General features: G+C 41.9%; 1 protein-coding gene across 1 annotated transcript in view; it reads right to left on the bottom strand.

Annotated features, from left to right (window-relative positions):
- PRDM2 (PR/SET domain 2) overlaps positions 1-24,016 on the bottom strand; it is a 104,400-nt gene that overhangs the window by 68,033 nt on the left and 12,351 nt on the right. Inside the window, 3 exon segments of the mRNA XM_021097561.1 lie at positions 6,018-6,170; positions 17,976-18,079; positions 20,440-20,557. Of these exon segments, the coding sequence (XP_020953220.1) occupies positions 6,018-6,170; positions 17,976-18,079; positions 20,440-20,557 (375 nt within the window).

Raw genomic sequence — 24,016 nt, 5'->3', positions numbered from 1 at the left:
CAGAAGGAAAATTAAACCACGGAACCATGTTGCCCATGAAATCTATGCTGATGAGAAATTTAAAGCGTAATTTAAAAGAACCTGGGCACTTTGGAAAGGGAAGTGCGGAAAGCTAATTATCAGGGCAGGTTTCAGAGTCCAAGAGCAAGTTAAGCATGATAAGAACTAAATGCCACCGCACACTTATAAATGCACCGCTAATTATATCGCGGAAATGCTAAAAGAAGAGGCGGTGTGGAGGACGCAAGCGTCCTGGCAATGTCCTCTCCCCGCACGGCCGCCAACCTGCTCCGGTCCATGGAGAATTCACTGCCTCACCCTCTGTACCACACCTAAGAGTCAATACTTTTAAATTTAGAAAGAAATGACTAAAAATACCTCACATGTAGCCTGCTCCTGAAACATTAATTCTCAACAGCCATGTAAATTATATACCACCATCATACTGATTATACCTAGAGAATAAGATCTTGAAAAAATACACTGAGTGGAAAGATTATATTCCTAAATAAAATTTAAGGAAATGATGTATTGGTTTTTCTCACAATGACTCACCTGTTTAAAAAGTTCTAAGAGTATCAACACAAGAAAAATCCCACCTAAAACCCAGTAAATAAAGTAAGAATCCACTGCGTCCATACTGGTATGAATGAAGGAATGAATGAGTGAATACCTAAGTAAATAAATAAGGGAAGCTCTTCAGTCGATACCAGCTAATCAACAAAAAAGAAACGGGAATCAGAAATTTGCCGCTGGACAATCGTCACAGGGATAACCCATGCAGGTAAGAACCATCAATGGACGATAAAAGTAGATGAAAGTCAATGAAAGTCTGAGGCGTAACAATGCAGTCTCCAAATAGCTCTCCATTAAACATTTATTAATGACAAAGTAAAAAACAATTATCTCTATAAGAAGATAAATCAACATCATATGTCTCCTGATACGATGCCCAGAAAAGAATACGGCATCACGTCTGGAGATTTCTGCCCAAAATGCATAAGTGTAATTTAATCATGATGCAACATGAGAAGGCCGAACTGTGGGATGTTCTACAGGATTACCTATCGGTTCTCTCAAAACTAAATGGTTACAGAAGACCAAGACTGAGGTGCCATCCAAACTGAGGAGATGGATAAGACATGACAAATGAAGAGTTTTCTTTGCCTAAATGTATATGATTGAAACGGCTGACAAAATTTGAGTGAGGTCTATAGATTAGTTAATAAAATACTGTGCCAGTGGAAGCTTCCTGATTTTGATCACTGCACTATGGTTATGGAAGAAGGTATCCTTGTTTTTAGGGCCAAGAGGAATTCCATGTCAGTTTAGAAACAAGCTATTTTTTCACTTCAACATACCTTTTAGTCTAGAAAAAGCCTTTGAAAGTAAATATTATTTTGTTTCACTCTCTGCAGAACTCAATGTTTATATAGCTCAAATTTTAAAATATTCTAAATTCTTTAAGACACAAGAACAGGCCACTGTTTCCTTTGTTCCCACAAGGATGGAGAAAATCTGCCATTTTCTTATCTTTGAACCAATGTATTATTATTCTTTCCCTTCCTGAATCAGTTATACCTAAACCAAAAAACTTTATCTAATATTTAAAATATTAATGAATTAAAAATAGCCATTACAGAGGTTTTTTGGCACTCTTAGGAGCCAATATGTTTCTGTTGAAGGAATGGACTTCTTTAACTATTTCTAATTCCAAACGTACAGTTTGCTTCTCTGTGTTTTTGTTACAAGTCAAAAATTTATGAAATGGTAGATCACATAATACTTGAAATGATTAGGGTTTGCAGAAATATGTAAAGTCTTAAATAAAACCAAAGTAAAAAACAACATTGGAAAGCAGTGAGGAAAAGTATATTTCCCATTTATTCCTAAACCAAACAGTATAACCAGAACACCAGCTAGAAGAACCCACTGGACTCGGAGCCTAAGCCTCCACGTTCATTCCACTCTAACTGTACTAGCGACTGGGTGAAGGTATGAGAGCAGCACAAACTCTCTAGGAGAGGATTCCTCTATTGTTGAAAAACAAACAAACACACAATATACAAATATCCCCATATCTGTTTTCACCTCAAATCTAATATAAAATTTCCAAGTGGAGAATGAACTGGTGAATACCTAGATTAAGAGGAACCTGATTTGCTAGCTATGGAACAACCTTCCAAACTGTTGGCGACTGAGATGAGTGTTACATTATTGAGCTATATACTTCCCAACTCCATATTAAAAGAGCTACACACAGGAGTGCCTGCTGTGGCGCAGTGGGCTAATGATCTGGCTTGTGTCTGTGGAGGCACCAGTTCAATCAATCCTTAGCCCGGTGCAGTGGGTCAAGGATCCTGTGTTGCTGCAGCTATGGTGTAGGTCACAGCTCTGGCTTGGAAACTTCCATATGCTATGGGGGCGGCCGAAAAAAAAAGAGAAAATGACAATAAATAGCTACACAAATAGCAGTTCTTTATAAAGAGGAAAATAATGTATCTTTTAAAATCAATGATTGCTTGCTTCTGTACTGCACTGTTTTTTCTTCTGCGCTGCTTAGCACATTTAAGATCTTTTAGTCAAATTTCAGAAGACAAGAAGGTTTATGTCCTTAAACATAGAAAATATAAACCCACATTAAAAAATATAGTAAAAACCCAAACAACCTTTTAAAATATATTCTGATATTTAACAAACAAGACTTTAAATTCTTGCTTTGAGTTCTGATAGGCCCATAGAATGAAGCACACTCTCTTCTCTATCAGTAAACACAAACTTGAAATTTTACCAGACCAATTAGGAACAGGCAAGGGTTCCCATAAATATTCCTGAGGTCAAATTAAGAGAAATACGCCAGAGCGATGAAAACACACAAAGCATTCCACGCTTACCCACCTATAATCTCTCCCCCAAAGAGATCTGTGGTCTCGGTCAGACAGCCTCCACTCTCAAACGGGTGAACCGAACTAAAGACTAAACTCATATGTTTCCCTACAGGCTCCTCAGCCCCGCTGATCTGGCCCCTGCCCACCTCACCAGCCTCATCTACCACTCCTCTCCTGGATCCAGCCCAACCAGGATCCTTTAAAAAACAAAAACAAAAAGCAAAAATCTAGTTTATCCCCACTTCAACATCAAGGCCCCTCCCTCTTCCTGAACTGCTCCTAACTGCTGGGTGCTCCTTCCCACACCAGCAGGGGAAGGGGGGAGGGAGAGGGAGGGGGACCATATGTCTTGTCTTCCCTGACCCTCCCCCTACCTAGAGCCTCTTATCACATTTTATTGGCTTCAAAGCACTTACCGCTATCTGAAATCATTTTGTTTATTTGTTCAATTGGTGATGATCTGCCACCTCCCCCATAAACTGGAAGCTCCACAAGGCCAGAAACCTCGTCTGCTCTGCCCGCAACTAAGGAAGAACACTGGGTACACAACAGACACTCGATACCTATTTGTTGAATTCAGGAGCAGATGAATGAATGGATAGCAAGCTAACAACCCTCAGGAATTTAAAATAGTTTCTAATCATATTGCAAACAAAACCAGTGCTGAGATTTCTCAGTTATCTAGGTGATAGTTGAGAAGGCGATAGAGAGCTCAGAAGAACATCACATGTAATTTATTTGCAAAACCCAAGCCACAGAAAGCTTAATCTAGAAGAATATAATTAGATAATCACTAGTAAGGAATCTGAAAGGCCTATGCATACCTGAGCAAACTTCAAAGGTCGGGATTGGGAGAGGTCTGCAAAGACCAGAGCTATGTTACTTCAAACAAAGAAAAGTAAAAATAATAGTAGTATAGCCAGCAAACACCCTGAGTACTCAGGTTAGAATGAGGAACTATTCACAGAACCTTATACTTATTGCCTTCATCTTCACAACCGGATATATTAATTTCACTATTACCTCCATCTTGACAGCTGAGAAAACTAACAAAGGGGGTGTAAGTACACATAGTCACACAAATCGAAGCCAAAATCTGCTCATGAGGCAGTCTGCTCCAGAGTCCCCCATCCCGACCACGACACTACACTGCCTGGCCAGAAATGGCAGCTATCATTTATCGAGCACTTCTTAGATGCTAGAACTCCACTCACAATCACCCAGGCAATCATCATGACAGCGCTACAGGGTCGATATTGTAACTGACTGTATCTTTAAAATGTGGAAATGGAGGCAGAGAAGGGTAGTGCTGGTACAATCGCGACTTGCCTGCGGTCACAGCGCAAGCCAGGATTTAACCCAGGAGTCTGGCCCCAAGAGTTGCTTCCCAAACACATTCTCTCTTCCTTCTCAACATTCCTCTGCCTTGCTATCCGAGATGATCACATTTTCAGCCAAAGTCTGATGAAGGAACTGCCAAGTGTCCAGTGTTTTTCTGGGCTTGCTCTCCCCTGGAGCCCCATGAAAGTCCCCCCATTGTCTTGTATCCATCTCCTCGCTGGTATTTCACCTCCACCAGATTCCTGTCTCACTGACTCAACCAGGTGTAACCCTCACTTTAAATAAATTTGAGAAACAGAATGAATTCTTGAATCGAATTTTGAATCCAATTCCAAACTCCAATGTAACCAAATTGTACAGTATTGGCTACTAGAAAATCATGCTATCAGAATCCTACACAAAGAAAATGGTACAGAAGGTTATAAAAATTTTAAATGAGAAAGAACCACAGAGTTCCGGTTGTGGCACAGTGGAAACGAATCTGACTAGGAACCATAAGGTTGCAGGTTGATCCCTGGCCTCGCTCAGTGGGTTAAGGATCTGCCATTGCTGTGAGCTGTGGTGTAGGTCGCAGACACAGCTGAGATCCTGTGCTGCTGTGGCTGTGGCATAGGTTGGTAGCTACAGCTCTGACTGGACCCCTAGCCTGGGAACTTGTGCATATGCCGCAGGTGTGGCCCTAAAAAGCCAAAAAAAAAAAAAAAGGTACCACAGAAAAGTAGTTCCTGCAGGGACTGGAAACAAAGAAGTGGGTTTATATGAGGTAAAGGGCAATCTAATTGGCTGAAGATGATGGGAAAAAATACAAAGGAAAAGCAAAGGAAAACCAGACAGTTATAATAAGCTAACTTCCAGAGGTCCTAGAGGGCCACGGCAAAACTCGGGAAGCTGCAAAGCTGACCACCATCTTAAATGCTTGCTCATCAAGAGTTTTCACCTCCATGGAGATCATTTTTTTCATGGACTGTCCCCTAATCTATGATATTTTTAATGGAAGTAAGTGAATAAAGAAAAATCTGCCTTAACAGCAATTTTAGCAAACATACCTATTCCAAAAAGCAAAAAGCAACAATAACCTATCTTCAGAGCCTCAAGACTCTGCCTCTGAGAACATTTCTAAGCACAATGAGTGCAGATTTGCCCTCCGAGAGCACATGAAAATGAAGGAGACAGATGAGGGTTTGCCTGGTGCAGATATAGCAATGCTTCCTAATTCTAACTTCCCCGAATGTACTCAGTGACCTCCGACCTCACCACAAACTCTAAAAAATGACTTTCCTCTTCTCAGTAAGTAATGTCTCCAAATAAAAATCTGGCAGAAATAAGAAACATGTTCTACTCAATTTCCATTCTGAAAAAAGACTAGGGAAAAGAAAACCTAATCCAAAGCTACAATGAACACTAAGAATGTGTTTTCAGTTACACAAAACCGCTAGAGCGACTGAGAGTTTCTTACAGTTGGAACAATCTGCCATTTGGTTCCCAATGCATTTGTATCTTAAAAGGAGGGAAGTAGCTGCCACAGGCTTAACTCATCAGCGTCTATAAAGATGCAGCATCTATAAAGACAGAGCACGTGATTACTCAACACCATCTTCATGCTTTAGTGCCCTTACTCACCCGAAGCAGTGGCAACTGTGTACTAAAAGCACAGACCTTTCAATACGTTGAGAAACCACTTTCAAATATAACCCTTTCAAGGTTTGCGAAGTCCTCACTGACGGTCACAACTAAAGATAGAGTTTGCAAAGCTGCACGCAGGGTAACTACGAATTCTAACATTCTTACCTTTAAAGTTTTATAGTAAATGGCCCTGTTGATTTCCAGTGGAAATAAATTCTGCTCTTCTCCTGAGCAAGCCCAATTCACATAGCGCAGCCAGTTCCCCTTCTCTGGATCAGTGGCATCAATGCACATCCATCCCAAATTTGGGTAATAGACCTTGGGATGGGGAAAAAACACATTCGTTAAAATAGGAATATCTTATCCGGACAGAACTCTACTTAAAAGAGACACATGCACCCGCATGTTCATTGCAGCACTATTCACAATAGCCAGGACATGGAAACAACCCAAATGTCCATCAACAGATGACTGGATTAGGAAGATGGGGCATATACACACAATGGAATACTACTCAGCCATAAAAAAGAATGACATAATGCCATTTGCAGCAACATGGATGGAACTAGAGACTCATACTGAGTGAGTGAAATGAGTCAGAAAGACAAACACCAATACTATATGGTATCACTTATAACTGGAATCTAATATCCAGCACAAATGAACATCTCCACAGAAAAGAAAATCATGGACTTGGAGAATAGACTTGTGGCTGCCCAACAGGGAGAGGGAGGGAGTGGGAGGGATCCGGAGCTTGGGGTTATCAGATACAACTTAGAATAGATTTACAAGGAGATCCTGCTGAGTAGCATTGAGAACTATGTCTAGATACTCATATTGCAACAGAACAAAGGGTGGGGGAAAAAATGTATACATGTAAGAATAACTTGACCCCCATGCTGTACAGGGGGGAGGGTAGGGGGTAGGAATATCTTTAAAATGTTTCCATTTTCAACATCCAAGACAACTCTTGCTCATCATATGCACTCTATAAAGCAGTTCTTAGAAACAAAATAAATAAGCAATAGAAAAAAGAAAAATAAGGATAAAAACTGAGCTCCCAAATGGTGTCATCCTCGTTAGTTACTCTTCTATTTGGGTATAATTTTTTTTCTCCTAAACTTAACGCACTATATAGTAAATACGCTTGACGATCTCCAAGTGCTTTGCAAATACGTACACAAAGACAAGTGACTGCTCCACTCCCTACAGTGCAACTCAGGAAGAGTGAGGCTTCTGCAGTATTCCGCAGCCCCTGAATTCCCTGAGCTTGCTAGGCTGTTCCGCAAGTCGAGTGTAAGGCCCAGTCCTGCTGGGGTTCACAGCTCAGCTGGCTCCCCTGCTGCAGGGCTACAGACACTTCAGTAAGAGGGCAGGCAGTGTGAACCTCCACGTGGGGGACAGGGTATGATGCTTTTGTAAACTCAGCTGACCTTTAAGCCTTCTCTACCCAGGGCATCTGTACTCTGGGAAGTATCAGTACCCTTCCAAAATAAAGACCAAAAAACTCAACCCCTCCTTCAGAAGTCCGATCAACTCTATTCCTGCAAGAAGCCTTCCCTGATTGCCCACTGCCAGTCACCTCCTCCTCCCATGCTGCCAGCACTCATTCCCTCACTTTAAAGAAAAGCTATCAAGCAGCTATTTTTTTATATCCATCCATACATATATCTATGTTTTCTGTCCCCAAAATTAGACTGTGAAACACTTGATCAGGCACTGAAATAGAACTGCAGGATCAATGTGCGACAGTCCTGTCAAAAACAAAGCAAAAGACATGCACCTTTTTCTTTCTCTTTTGGAAGAAAGGAGAGAATCCTGATGCCTCCACTTCTTTCCTCCACACTGACAGCCAAGGCACCTACCACTCATCTCTTCTCTCCTGCACGTGTTAAATAAACACCCTTGTTTACTGCAGTTTTCCTTCCGGAACAAAGCCCCTGCTCTGGGGCTCCTCTGAGCAGGGCTGTGTCTCCCCGTGCCTGGGACTGCCAGGGCAGCGGCCCCCTTACTGACCACTGACACCACTTCCCTCCTGCTGGGAGTTTGGATGCCCAGCATCATGCTACATGCTTCCCGTAGTATCTCATTTAACCTTATGCATTAGGTTCATTATTATCCCTTTTTTTAACATGCAGAAGTTAAGGATAAGAAATTAACTCTCCCAAAGTCATTCACTTATTAATCGTTAATTAACTTCAGTGACTGACACACAGAAACTAATCTTTAAAATGCAACAGAATTTTGCTTAATGTAACTACAAATTCCCAGATTGCACAAGTACCACAACACCATGGGGCCAGGGTAGTGAAAAGACAGGAAGAATTAGACTCTTTCCCGCTCAGGCGAATACAATAACTTTTTTTTTTTTGCTTTTTTAGGGCTGCATGTATGGCATATGGAAGTTCCCAGGCTAGGGGTCAAAGCAGAGCTGCAGCTACGGGCCCTGAGCCACAGTCACAGAAATGAGGTATCCTTAACCCACTGAGAGAGGTCCAGGGTCAAACCTGCATCCTTATGGATACTAGAAGGGTTCATTGCTGCTGAGCCACAACGGGAACTCCTCTCAGGCAAAGATGATTTTAAAAGGCAGGTAAAACTCCCACTCTAGCTCAAACTCAACAATGATATGTAACAAACCTATTTCTAAATCTTTATAATGACCAAGAAATACTCAGCTTACTTGATCCCACAGAGAAATACTTTCATATAATCAATAATTTTTCCTCAGCCAAACTGCAAAACAGTGCTTTTTACAAAGCAAAGGTGCCTGACTATGTACTATTATAAAATCACTTCTACCAGTTAACTTTCAAATGGGAATTCCCCATCTGGAGAAAAGAACTGAAGCAAGAGAAACACCTCTAGCCAAGCACTGGGCTGGATGCTCTATGTGTTATCTTATTTAACCTTTCAAGAACTCAATGAAACACTGGCGTTCCCATTGTGACGGAGTGGAAACGAATCTGACTAGTATCCATGAGGATGAGGGTTTGATCCCTGGCCTCAATCAGTGGGTTGGTGATCCAGAATTGCCGTGAGCTGCGGTGTAGGTCAGATCGCAGATGCAACCTGGATCTGGCGTTGCTGTGGCTGTGGCGTGAGCCAGCAGCTGCAGCTCTGATTTGACCCTTAGCCTGGGAATATCCATGTGCTGCAGGCTCGGCCCTAAAAAGCAAAACAAAAACAAAAACAAAACCCCCAAAAAAGAACTCAATGAAATATTCTAAAGCCTCTTTTATAAATGAAGACACTAGGGAAAGTTGGTAATTTTACTGGAATGCTGAAGTCCCTAAAAGTCAGAGCTGGGATTAAACCTGGTCCTCATTTACTCTTCCATTTCTACTTTTTTCTCTTTCCAACCCCCTCCTCGCATCTTTGACCTTCCCGAGGTTATCCAGGCCTAACCTCCTTTCCGTCCCTACCACTACACAGAGGCTGGGTGTCACCTCTCTGTCAAGCACAATGTAATTTTAAAAATACACCACCCCATTTCCATTCAATTTAATCCAGTCATTTCAAAAGCCATAAAAGTAATCTAAAGTCATATTTTAGTACACACTCCAATTTAAAAACACATTCAAAATTATATCCTCGTGACATATAGAGAAAGGTCTATAAAGAATAAACCAAAGCAATAAACACTTATTACCTATGGGTTGGGGGCAGTGATGGTTACCAATATCCTTGCTTATCATTTACTTGTTATATTACTCATGTATTAATTCAAATTTGCAAATTAAAAAAAATTCTCATTCAAGTATTGTGAACGTGTATCATCATTCACATCCTCAACTGTCTGCCTCTGACACAACAACCAACCTACTTTGACAGAAACTCGTGCCAGGAATTAAGGCAGAGCAAGGAAGACACCTCCTCATGCTGTTCATCCAAACAGGCCCCCCACAGTAAAGAGTCTCCAAAAACAAGGCCCTTCCCCAGGCTGTGCTCTAGACCTGCCCCTCCGCCTGCACGTCGCCTAGAGCCTTAATACACTGAAGTCAGACACAGAACCTCTCCTGGAGATCCAAGCTCCAGGGCAGTGGCTCCGGTCTGTCACACTCTCTGAGGCTCCTTTCACCTTTATTTCTCTGGGGATCTGGCTGATTGAATTTCCAACTTACAGCATTACTGCGACGTTTCCCACTTTCCCTGTCTGTTTCCAGAAGACCGACAACACTGAATCACATTTTCATGCCTTTAGACGGACAAAAGGAGTAAAGGGGAGACAGGAGGTTCACAGGGCTGTGACCCCAACCTGCACAGCCCTTACGGCCAATGCGTTTCCATAAGTAAACAGCAACTCTGAGTGTGTTCAGAAGTCAACCAGGATTCTACCCTCCCCCAGTATTCTAACTTTCTGGTTCAAAATAGAGCCCATGTTCTAAACTTAGAACAGAAAGAAATTCTATGCAAAAATAAAGATTGGTAATCTTTTAAAAAGTACTCAACCATTAAAAAAAAAAAAAAAGTATTTTTATCCTCTACATGATCATTCAAGGGCTTCTCTTTGATGTTGAGGTTCAAATATTTACTTAGCCAGAGTCATCTATATCAAGTAATTTCATATACATCATCTCATTTGCAACCACACAAATCTATGAGAAGTTTGTTATCCTCATTTAAAAGAGAAGATTAAAAAAAAGGGGGTAACCTCCTTTTGGTATAATAGCACTTCAATGAAAACAATTATTTTTTTGTCTTTTTTTTTTTTTGCTATTTCTTGGGCCGCCCCTGCGGCATATGGAGGTTCCCAGGCTAGGGGTCGAATGGGAGCCATAGCCACCGGCCTGACGCCAGAGCCACAGCAACGCAGGATCCGAGCCGTGTCTGTGACCTACACCACAGCTCACGGCAACGCCGGGTCGTTAACCCACTGAGCAAGGGCAGGGACCGAACTCACAACCTCATGGTTCCTAGTCGGATTCGTTAACCACTGCGCCACAACGGGAACTCCAAGATTTTTTTTGTGTGTGTCTTTTTTTTTTTTGCTATTTCTTGGGCCGCCCCTGTGGCATAAAAACAATTATAAAATGCTTATAAAGTATAAAGAACGGAGTTCCCGTCGTGGCGCAGTGGTTAACGAATCCGACTAGGAACCATGAGGTTGCGGGTTCGATCTCTGGCCTTGCTCAGTGGGTTAAGGATCTGGTGTTGCCATGAGCTGTGGTGTAGGTTGCAGATAGGGCTCGGATCTGGCGTTGCTGTGGCTGTGGTGCAGGCTGGCAGCTGCAGCTCCAATTTGACCCCTAGCAATGGGAACCTCCATATGCCACGGGAGCGGCTCAAGAAATGGCAAAAACAAAACAAAACAAAAAAAAGAATGTATGTTATTGGCCCTGATACCTAGAAAACACTACACTTTCTTGGTCTGTTCACATTTCAGTTTTTTTTTTTTTTTTTTTTTTTTTTTTGAGACACCAGAATTAGACACCCAGAGAGCTTGTGAAGGACCGTAAGACAGCCACCCCACAGAACTAACTTTCCAGGGGCTATAGACAAAATGGATCTTTAATACCATTAAAGATACTTCACTCCTCAGACTGCTCTAGCAATAGGGGCTTCTTTTAAGAGCTATTCGAGTGTATCACTGTATCTGAAATATTCTGAAGATTCTCGAGTAAGGGAAAAAAATCTAATAGGTAGTGGCACATTTTACTACAATAAGCCAACCTATAGGTGATTCTAAAACACAAATTTAGAAACTACATAGCTAGGCCTCTCAAGCCTGCAAAGCCCAGCCCTAGAGCCATGGGTTACTAAAGCCCCACACTGCCTGACCCTTGACCCTCATTTGAAATTACTTTAAGTATCATACCTACAACTACACAAATGTTTCTGGAAAACTGCACAACAGATGCTCAATAAATGTTGAGGGGCTCAAAGTAGGCCCCCAATCAGTATCTATAGGATGAGTGAATTAACTCATTCTTTTAGTAGGCCCCCAATCAATATCTATAGGATGAGTGAATTAACTCATTCTTTTTTTTTTTCATCTTTTTGCTTTTTCTAGGGCCACTCCCGCGGCACATGGAGGTTCCCAGGCTAGGGGTCTAATCGAAGCTGTAGCTGCCAGCCTACGCCACAGCCACAGCAATGCCAGATCCGAGCCACGTCTGCGACCTACACCACAGCTCACGGCAACGCCGGATCCTTAACCCACTGAGCAAGGCCAGGGAATCAACCCGCAACCTTATGGTTCCTAGTCGGATTCGTTAACCACTGGGCCACAATGCGAACTCCCGAAATAACTCATTCTTAAATTAGAAATTTGAACTCTGGGAGTTCTCTTGCAGCACAGCAGGTTAAGGATCCAGTGTTGTCACCATAGCAGCCTGGGTCACTGATGTGGCGCGGGTTCAATCCCTAGCCTGGGAATCTCCACAAGCTGCAGACGCAGCCAAAAAGAAAGAAAAATTCTTCTAACTCTGGCCATGGATGTATAAAAATTCCATATAACACTAGAAATCATATGCAAAATGTTTCATATATGTGTGCATTTGTGTATTTTATGGGGAGATTTTCAAAAGGATCCACAACCCAAAAAAGTAAGAATCTCTGGGCTCTGCTAGTGGGAAGAGCACCCAACTGGCAACCAAGAACTTGGGCTCTAGACCTAACTCCAAGATCCGTTTTCGGACATCAGGCAGGTGACCTGCACCCAGTCTTCTCAGTATTTTATTCCACAAAAATCTCCATGGGGTATTGCCAGTAGTCTAGCTGATACCACAAACCTTATGTTCCAAGCTTGGTGCTCCAGAACAAAGGACAGTGCCCAGCACATGGTAGAAGTTTAACAGGAAGGGATTAAATGAGCAAATAAACACACCAAAAGAATCTTTTTCTTTTTGCACCATATCAAGCTGCCAATCTGAGTACCAGTTAACTTATTCAGGAAGACAGCCTAATTCTCTGCACTTCAACATCCTCATTGTCCTGAAGGTCCCAAGAAAAGGACATGATTGGTCTAGCAGCTTCTTGACAACCAACTCTGTGGCTAGCCCACTTTTAAGTACCAAGTTCAAAGTCTTTGCACTCTTATTAATCATACCGTTTCACAGTAAACCTAAAACCCCAGACATCACCACACTCACTCCCATTGCTTCTCTCCTTCATACTGAGACCAGGGTTCAGCAAACTTTTTTTTGCAAAGGGACAGACAGTAAATATTTTCAGTTGTGCATGTAATAGGGCCACTGTAGGGCAAAAGCAGCCTCAGATAGCATGTAAACAAATGAATGTTGCTGTGATCTAGTAAAAGTTTATTAGTGAACTGATGTTTGCATGTCATGTAATTTTCCTGTGTTGCAAAATTTTTTTTCTGCTTTTTAGGGCTGCACCTGCAGCATGGAGGCTCCCAGGCTAGGGGTCGAATCGGAGCTATGGCTGCCCACCCAGGCCACAGCCACTCCAGATCTGAGCTGCATCTACGACCTACACCACAGCTCAGGGCAATGCAGAATCCTTAACCCACTGAGCGAAGCCAGGGATCAAACCCTCAACCTCATGGTTCCTAGTTGGATTTGCTTCCACTGCACCATGACAGGAACTCCCCTGTGTTTCAAAATATTTGATCTTTGTTCCAACCACTTAAAAATGTAAAAACCATTCTTACCTCCAGGACTGTAAAAAAACCAGTGGCAAGTTGGACTCCCCTAGGGTTTTCTAGGTCCTTTCCTATGGTACTTCTCTGATACATGGTATAAAAGTTGGAAAGGAGCAATAAGAGTGAAGCGGTTCCTTTCTGAAAAAAGGTTCCGCAGAATCGGCTGGCCGACTTCTCTACTCTTTTATCTTCTTGCCTCCATTTTTAACTTAGACATATTTGAAATTAGAAGAATTGAGATAGCAAAGATTATGAAATGCACTTGTTAATATCTGATCATAACAGTGCTGAATGATAAAAAGTTCATTTTCACTCCTGAAAGAAAAATCCATAAAAGTCTTCTCATTATAGAAAAATAATTTCTCCATCAATTTTAGTTGAAATACAATTCTACTGCTTCTCTCCATCCTCCTGACTCAAAATCTGTGGCCTGAATGAATAATATGCAAATAGAAGCTGTGAACTATGTTTTCAAATGGAAGAATGGAAGAAAAAACTATTAAAAACATTAACAATACTGAGATTTTTAAAAGCTAGGAAGGAATGTTTACTCTTGGTGCTTATAAATTAGTATAATCCTTCTGGAGGTCCGTTAGGAAAATTTACCAAAAATTAGAATGTTGTACCAATTTCTGGTTTACAGCAAAGTCACTCAGACACACACACACACACACACACACACACACACACACACACACACACACTCTCTTTATTTTCCATCATGGTCTATCCCAGGAGATTGCATATAGTTTACTGTGCTATACAGTAGGACCTTGTTGCTTATTTATTCTAAATGTAATAGTTTGCATTAAAATGTACATAACTTTTGACTTAACAGTTATACTTATAAGACACTATCTTAAGATAACCAGACAAGTGAGCAAATATGTATATACAGTGAGTTTCATACTTTGAAGAACTGTTAAGATCATGAAAAGATTCAAACTGCTTAAATACCCATTGGTTAAACAGTGGAAGGATACAGTGGAATTCTAGGTAGCTATAAGACATAATGCAGATAAGCATTTGAAATAGACATGTCTACAATATATTGAAAGAAAAAAGCAAATTACAAAACTGCATATATATACTGTTTGATCTCAATTGTGTGAAATGTCTATATACGATGTTTGTATATGTCCTAGTGTGTGTGAGTGGCAAAGAGCAGAGAGTTTAAGGAATGTTCTCACACCAAGATGTTCACAGGTGATTTTCACTTTCTTGTTTACAGTTTTCTGTATTGTTTATTTTATTTTGCGGTGAGCAAGTATTATTTTTATAATGTAAAAAAGACTTCCTAAAAGATGTAACACCAAGAGTGGACCCTGATACAAACCATGGACTCTGACTGATAACAGCATGTCACCTGCAGCAAATGCCCCACGCGGGTGGAAATGCGGACAGTGAGGGAAGCTGTGTGCAGGGCTCAGGGGGATATACGGAACTCTGTACTTTCTGCTCACTTTTACTGTGGACCAAAAACTGCTCTAGAATAAAAAGACTCTTTAAAAAAGACTTATTTAAACAATTTGCATGTAAACAATTCAAACGTTCTGTTTATCACCAAGAAATAGCAACAATAACAACAACAACAACAACAAAAAGACAAAAAAAAAAAAAAAAAAAAAAAAAAAGGAGTTCCCGTCGTGGTGCAGTGGTTAACGAATCCGACTAGGAACCATGAGGTTGCGGGTTCGATCCCTGCCCTTGCTCAGTGGGTTGACGATCCGGCGTTGCCGTGAGCTGTGGTGTAGGTTGCAGACGCGGCTCGGATCCCGCGTTGCTGTGGCTCTGGCGTAGGCCGGTGACTACAGCTCCGATTCAACCCCTAGCCTGGGAACCTCCATATGCCACGGGAGCGGCCCAAGAAATAGCAACAATAACAACAACAACAAAAAAAAAGACAAAAAGACAAAAAAAAAAAAAAAAAAGTTCTGTTTATCAGAAGCAATGTGAGCCTCACAAAAGTGAACTGGAAAGACTTTTATTAGAAGCGGCTTCAGAATACTGCACTAAGTGGTGGGCTGGGTGGGCTGGGGGAATACTTCATGAAGCCCAGCATTTAGCTGGCCAGCAGTTCCCCACCAGAACTGATCAAAGAGTGCTCTCCTCTTTCCAGACTCTGCCTGTTTTGTGCACTCACCTGAGGACATGCTGCTGTTTCTCTCCTGTTATTTCTGACTTAGCAGAATGTTTTCAGAGAAAGCTTAGAGGACTTAAGACTATGTTAGATAATCAAGGGCTCAAGAAAAGCAATTTAACACTTTGTCTTAGCTTAGCTTTAAAATGGAGTTCTACCAGAGGCAAAAGACCAGACTGCTAAAAGATAAACTGGTCTTAAGGGGCTTTAATGGCAGAACAAATGCCGAGATGAGATTCTAATGATAAGTAGTTTCTGTTACATTAATAAGAGCCATTCTGATGCAAGACCTCTAAGGATAAGACCAAGGTAGTAATAAGTGAAGTAACAGAAACACTAAATTTTATGTGGATTTTTATTTTCTTCTTTATAAGAAACATTGTAATTTATGCTCTTTTGTGTGCTTTGCCAAATACAGACTTATACATGTTTATGTCATATACCTACTTTTATTTTAACAGAGCAAAAGGCTTAAAGCTTTCTGTAAGAAATACATACTTCAGAGCTGAAGCCACCTGAGTGACGTCCAACTGTGATCACACAGTAGTAGTGAGCATTCTGCACTGTGAATGATATCCACATTTTTTTTTTAATTGCAGGCAAGAAAAACCAGTCTTGATGAGAACTAAACCTTTAAGCCTAATTAACAAAAAGCGGCAATGTTATATGGATTCACAAACTGGAGTCGTATATAGGTAGAAGTATCTTAAATTTGCAATGGGATATTAATGGATTCATAGTAAAAATCGAATCTCTTAACACATCATGACCCCAAATTACAATTTTCACCAAGAGACTATGAATTCATACTATATATGAATTTCAATACAAATGAAGTTTAGTTTCCAAAAGGCACCATTAATAGTTTATACAATATGCCCAACATCACATTGTTATGTTGAATAAAATGGGTACCAAAAACTTAGATTAATATAATGACATTTGTTCACTCTTAGTGTTACACACACAGAACTCGAGGAAGCATTTCCTCGCTAGGATTAATGCTAATCTAGTAGAGTGTGTTTGTTGATTTCCCTTAAGAAACTTCTAAAGTGAAAAACGCAATTTATTTGGGGGCATAATTTTGTGGTCAAGACCTTTTTAATCAATCAGGCATTATCTCCAGTTAATGTTCTTTCGGCTTGGCAGTTTTTCTACAAATAACAGCACTCTTTTTAACTCAAAAATTATGAAACAGCGTAAAGTAATTACTCCCGTGGTAAATCCTCGTTTCCTAAGTCCTCTTGGGTTAAGGGTCACTAGGTGTATTATAAGGAATTCAAAGAGATTCTCAAAATCAGAGAGAGGAACTGTCAGAATTTTCAAGGTGAGAAACACTGCTCATAGCACCGAGAAAAACGGCAACATACCTCAAACTTCTTCATGGAAAGTGTCCAGACATTTCTTAGGCATACTTTATTTTTAGACTTTTATATGTTTCCAAGTGAAACAGATGTGATTCAACTTAAGACAATCTGACAGGAACGCTTTTTTCCCTCTCAGCCAAAAGACTTCACTTGCTTTAAAAGGAGTCACGCCACCAAGCTTCCCCAGGCACTTGATCTGAACTAGATGCTGGCTTTGCATGCAACGCTCCAGGAAACAACAACAAGATGTTTCATCTTCACAGCTTTCTTAATGAGATTATTTTTTATTCTCCCCATGTTTAAACTGAGGGGTTTAGGGCCCAGAGGCTAAAGGCGGGATGTGAACCCAGGCACTCCCATGAAACATTTTTACCTGTCTCACTGTCAGGCAGGAGACTCGGGTTCTGGTTCTGCTGACACCACTCTCACCACGGGGGCCCCACGGGGAAGAGGAGCTCCCTCTGCTCTAGCTGGCTTCCCCGCAGAAAAAGTTTGCCAGCGCTCCCTGCCTTCCAGGATTGCTGGGAGAATGTGCAATGAACAGAATGAGAGCCATGCTAAAAAGTTCAAAGCACCACATAAAACTACTGTGTGCTAAACACATCCAACTCTGAATGTTCCGGCAACACAAGATTACTTCCTAAAATACGGAGAAGAGCCCAACAGCGCTGTATTTGTAGCCACCTTGGAGTGTCTTTTGTGGTGCCTGTCCACAAGCCTGTAACGTGGCAGACCAAAGTCTTGGCTGCAAAGCAAAGCCCCCTGAACAAGGCATGTAAAAAGCCGATTTGCTATTGGTTGTTGAGGACAGCCAAGCACTTTCGAAACACAAACGTTACCAGCAGTCTGGATCCAAAGAAACACATTTTCTCTCTAATAAAAATAGTCTTGACTTTAAATAACATATTAGGATGACGATTTTAATTTCAAGATGTCAAGTCCTAAGAGAAGAGAATTTCTTCAAAAATGCACAGAGTTCTGATAAACAAAGGACCAGAATTATTTCTTACCTCCCACATGTATACATTATTCTTAACCTGAGACCTTTTTTTCTTATCACCGACAAATGGCCCAAACTTTTTGCCTTTTAAAATTGGTTTAGTGGCCCAGACACCTAGAAAAGAAAACCAGTATGTTTATAATGTATTGTGGTTAGTTTAAAAACTAAAGCATTATAATCTCTTCAGTTTCACAAAATATTTTAAAAGACTAGACAGCCTAAAAGCAAGATAATGTCACATTAACTGAGATCATGTGAAATCGACTTAAATCAAGTTGAGTGTGGATTTTTATTTTTTTCTTTATATTCTTCTGTATTGTCCTAATAGCCTATAAAGAACCCATGCTGCTTTATAAGAATGTTTTATATTTGTTTGTTTTTAATTTTTACATGTGCAATTACCCAGACAGCACAATCACAAACATTTGGAGAATAACACAATCGCAACAATTAAAACAGAAAAAACACTGGAATGTAGTGAAACTACAAATAGTTTTTAAACTTCCCTTTCTCACTTTTCTACAGATTTCATATTATCCCCAGTGAACACAGTTGCTTTTATAAAGGGTCAGAAATAGTTTTATGAGTAAAATTTTTTTTTTTTTTTTTTTTTTTTTTGCCTTTTCTAGGGCCGCTTCTCGCGGCATATGGAGGTTCCCAGGCTAGGGGTGCAATTGGAGCTGTAGCTGCCAGCTTACACCAGAGCCACAGCAACGCGGGATCCGAGCCGCGTCTGCAACCTACACCACAGCTCACAGCAATGCCAGATCCTTAACCCACTGAGCAAGGGCAGGGATTGAACCCGCAACCTCATGGTTCCTAGTCGGATTCGTTCACCACTGCGCCACGAAGGGAACTCCTATGAATAAATATTTTTGAAGTGTTTTCTCAAAGTGGAAAACCCACTCTTCTCTCCATTTCTTGAAAACTTGAGCAAACTCACTTTTCAGAGTTTCAAACAACCAAGCTTTGTGCTGCTGGGTGGTTTTTGTCAGGGCTACTTCTATTTTCTCTGCACCGACCATGAGGCAAACACACCAGATGAAGCTGTGGGTACCATGTCAGCAGGTGCCCTGGAGTCAAGGGGCGTCACCCTGAGCAGGTCCCCTTGCCTTCTGACCTTAGTTTCCTCACGTCCAGAGGGAGGCTGTGGTCTCATGTACTAATTCCACTGCCTCTAAGTCTGCCAGGACTCCCCTTTGACATCGCAGCTAATAATCGATTAGCAGGGAGAGGAAACCAACCACTTTCATGACTAGTACAATATAAATGCTCTAATTACTCACTGAATAATTTTCTATGAGAATTAGGAAAAGTATTTATTAAAAATTTATTCACACAGGAGTTCCTGCTGTGGCTCAAGAGGATCGGTGGCCTCTCTGCAATGCCAGGACTCAGGTTCGAGCCCCACCACGGTGGGTTAAAGGATCTGGTGTTGCCACACCTGTGGCATAGGTTGCAACCATGACTCAGATGGGATCCCTGGCCCAGGAACTCCATCTACCACGGGGCAGCCAAAAATGACAAAAACAAAAAACAAAATTCATACACATAAACTGAGATACCAGAAGTACAGCTTTAACAAATGGAAATATGATATAAACATGATACAGTCCAAAACTGTACTTGGACTACAATTTTTATAATCTGCTTCCTTAGCTTTCTGTCTAAAGATTAGGCCACAAAAACCAGACCAAATACAAACAAAGTATGGCTGTATTCAACAAGCCATCCAGCCAGAAGCACTCGCTACCCTCAGGATATCTATTCCCTCAAACATCTACTGAGGTCCACAAAGCGTCAGGTTAGCGACATCAAGATAAATAAGAAAGGGGGGAGTTCCCATCGTGGCTCAGTGGTTAACGAATCTGACTAGGAACCACGAGGTTGTGGGTTCGATTCCTGGCCTCGCTCAGTGGGTTAAGGATACGGCGTTGCCGTGAGCTGTGGTGTGGGTCGCAAACGCGGCTCAGATCCCACGCTGCTGTGACTGTGGTGCAGGCTGGCAGCTATAGCTCCAATTAGACCCCTAGCCTGGGAACCTCCATATGCTGCAGGTGTGGCCCTAGAAAAGACAAAAAAGAAAAGAAAAAAGAAATGAAGACACTCATAGTCAATGAAAGGGACAGATACAAAAACAAATACAACGATGACATAAATATAACAGCATCGTCACACCCAAATCACGGTGCAATCAGAGAGGAGAGAGCAATGCAGGCTGTGGGAAGAGCCTGAGCAGACACAGAGGCCGGGGCTGCTCCGGCTGAGTCACGAAGGATGGTGGGTGGGTGTGGGTGTGCTTCTGTTTCCTTTCATATTCTGTGTCCATCCTGGATCTTCAAGCGACAAACGTCATCTTCTAGGTCCAAGTATAGATCTGCTGCTTTACAGTAACTCCCCTACCTGAAGCCCCCCGAGGAGGCCTCGAGCCGCCTGCCCTGCCTCCTGCCTCCTTCTGAGAGCCCAGCACTCACCAATCCGAGTCTTGTCAACAGCAGATGGGAAAAGCCTCACTTCCTCCGGAAGTCCTCGAAGCACATGTTCAGGCACCTCGGCCAGGGTCTCGGCGGCTGCCACAGGCTCAGCTGCGTTCTGTAAGTTAAGAAACAGAGGCTAACAGCAAAAGGAAGAAAACTCAGTTTGTGTTCTGCTTCTTTTCTGGTCCAGGAAGCAACTATGCAACTCAACTCTGAAGCTGGCGAGCCCGACTAAGAGGATGATGTCAAGCATTTCAGGAGGTGCCTGGAGGCCTGGTTGTGAGTCTAAAGGAAACCACTGCAACCTTCAAGCATGTCTGTGCTCATCTGTTCTGTTCCAGGCACCTGTGGCCATTTAAAAACTATGTAAATCTCTGGCATCATAGCGTCTTAAACTCCCACAGAATCTGGCAGCAAAATACAGTTTCTTAAGCTTACCTTCAAGTCAAAGGCTACCATCAACATTTTAGAACGTTAAAAAAATAAAAATCAACACTCCATACTTAAATAAATACTTTTGGCAAATGCTGTAGAGGCTGTGCTGGCCAACCAGATCCCACCCCGTCGATACTTTCATCCCTCCAGCAACAGCAGCCCCTTCGCAGGGGCTTGACGATTCCCACCAAGACACCACACGTACCCTGGGCTCTCGATGGAGGTGCCGCCTTTCCAGTCACTGTATACCAAGTAACTAAATAGCAAAGGCCCCAGAGTATCACCAAGTCTCCAAGAAATTGAGAATTTTACACAATTACTAACCAAAATATATGCCAAAATCCACTGTAATCTTAAGAAATAAGATTACTATTAGATGTGTGTAAGGGAATAGAAGGGGAAGATTTGAGCTAACTCATAAAACATAACTGTTATTTTAAAAATAACTTTCAAATCAAAGGAAAACCAGTGGCTATTAATTGCCACCACGTATACCCTGAAGAACTGATGTGCAGATCATGACACCACTAAGAATGATGGATTCTGAGGTCTGAATGGTTTTTATTTCACTGCAAAAGCGAACACTTCTCAAAGACTTTCCAAGAAACCAACACAGGCAAAAATCAAACTCTAAGCTAAAAAGATTAATTTCCCCACAACAATAAAGCTCTTGTAGTTTTAAAGAACGCTTTGTGCCAAGAAAGGAATAACATCCAAATTTTCATACTCCAGCATTTCAATTTAATTTTTTAATATCAATAGGCTGCTTCAGGAGAAAGAAATCCCATAGCAACAAGCAAGTCGTTATGCACGTCTACTCTGCTGTTCTGAGTTGGGACGGGCGAAAGTGGGCATCGAGGGACCAGGGTTCACTCCCTGGACAGGGCAGAGCCGACAGGGCCTGCTCTCCAGAAGCATAAGTGCTTCCATCGTGCTTGAATTATACCTTGTTCCTGACAGTATCACCAAGCACAAGTTCCAGGCCTTCCAAAATACAGGAATATCAAAACTCCCCCAGAGGAGTTCCCGCTGTGGCACGATGGGGGTCATCAGCAGCACCCTGGGAGCGCTGGGACGCAGCTTCGATCCCCAGCCTGGCAGCAGGTTAAGGCTCCAGAGTTGCCACAGCTGAAGCTTAGGTTGCAACTGCAGCTCAGATCTGATCCCTGGCCCAGGAACTTCATATGTTGCAGGGTGGCCAAAAATGAGAAGGAAAAAAAACCAAAAAACAAAAAACAAACTGCCCCAGAAAATGGTCTTATGGTATTTTTCACTTACTAAATAAAGTATGAATAAATGTAGCACACAAATGTCTCACTTCTAAATACAGGGCGCCCATTTAAAAATTTTTAATCTACGAGTTGGAATTTTGGAAATGTGAACAAATTTTTCCAAAGGGACAAAGGTATTAAACTGGTAGTTGGTATCCTAGGCTACATAGTAATCATTTTTAACCGGGATAAATTAAACAGAATTAACAAGTACTAGCTGCACCGGTGGGTACTATCAGCACTGGCCAGTGGGCACCGTGAGTGAGCGTTCTCCTCCCCTTTCTCAGATGGGACCCAGATGAAGATTTAAAAGGACGTGACACCATTTTACCTCCCCAGGAGCTCTGAAAAGATGGTGTGGTCAGCTAACTCAAATTGATCCTTCCAGGCACTCTTACAATAATACTGGTGACTTAATGTGCACTGGGAACTTCCTCAGGCCTCAGTACAAAGCACTGTGCCGAAGCATCTTGTGTGCAAAACAGAGTTGACTCCAAACAGCCCAAGAGGCAGGGGCCGTCAGGGCCTCCTCCCAGCTCCCCCCAGGCCCGCCACACACACAGAGGAAGAAAGTGAGGCTTCGTTTCTCAAGGCCAGGATGTGAGCCTTTGTCTGTGTATCGCCAGAGCCCAAGCCCATAACCACTGTGGCGTTTCCAGTTAAGATTCCACTGGACCCGTTCTGAGGCCCTAATACCTAAAACATGGTAACTGTGGCTGACAGCACTGCATAACAGAACTGAAATTTGCTAAGACAGTAGAACTTCAGTGTTCTTACCCAAAAAAAGGGAAAAGATAAATATGCAAAGCAATGGGAACGTTAATTAACTAGACGGTGGGAATTCTTTCACAGTGTACAGGTATATCAAACTACCACAACGTAACACACTTTCAATATCTTACAATTTTTTCAATTATACCTCAAAAAAACCTGGGGAAAAAAAAAAAAGGAAAAGGAAAAGATTCTGCTGGAATATAATCTGAATACCTCTGCTCTAAAAAACCTCCAAACTTCCATAGAAATGGCAGCGGAAGGTGAGCTCTAAGGCAGGAACGCTCATTGCCACAGGAAACGGTAACTTGCTAGCTGGGAACCATGAATATTACAATTGCTGAGACACCCGTGAATACAAAGGACCTCAGCAGAGGCCCACGGGGAAAAGAAACAATGAAAACTCCCAGGCATGTATGTACCTGCTTTCAGCAAACCCATTATTTCAAATCCGGGCTCCTTCATTTGGTAGAGAAAAGCCTTTTCCTATTTATTTTAGGGTCCTTCACACGACAACAGGGCTCCACGAAAACAAGAGGACCTCCATCCAGACCCTGACCAGCTTCAGGGCCTTCTTCTCACCTCCTCAGCATGGCTGGAATATGTGGGGAACGGTTTTAGGAAATCAGCGATTTGAGAAGTATGAGAAGGTGGACAGCTTGATTAAACAGAACCACCCTCTCCCCTTCCTTATTCTTCCTTCGTAGTTCTTACAACTTTAAATAATGACTTGTGTAATTATGTGTTCCGTGCACCTCCCCCGTCAGACTGCAGTGAAGACAGACAGCGACCCTCTTACTCACTGTTGCAACCCCAGTCGCAGCAGCAGACACAAAATGTTTGTTGTCACCTAAATACTTGAATGAATAAATGATTGCTGCAAGCTAATGTAAACCTTTTTTTAGAAAAAAAAAGAAGGCTACGAATATATAAAATAGCAGGATCATCTACCCAAAAGCATTTTTCTGTGTGCCTGAATTTCTTGAATTTGAGGTAGGTTACTCCCGGGTCAATGTAAGGATCCTTTTTTAGAAAATGTGAAATGCTCTCAATTCGAGGCAACCAATTCACAAGTAAACCTTTGGAACAAAGAACAT

The sequence above is a fragment of the Sus scrofa genome, chromosome 6 (genome assembly GCF_000003025.6).
Source record: "Sus scrofa isolate TJ Tabasco breed Duroc chromosome 6, Sscrofa11.1, whole genome shotgun sequence".
NCBI lineage: Eukaryota > Metazoa > Chordata > Mammalia > Artiodactyla > Suidae > Sus > Sus scrofa.
Note: the sequence above shows the minus strand (reverse complement) of the source record. Positions and strands in the feature narration are given on the sequence as shown.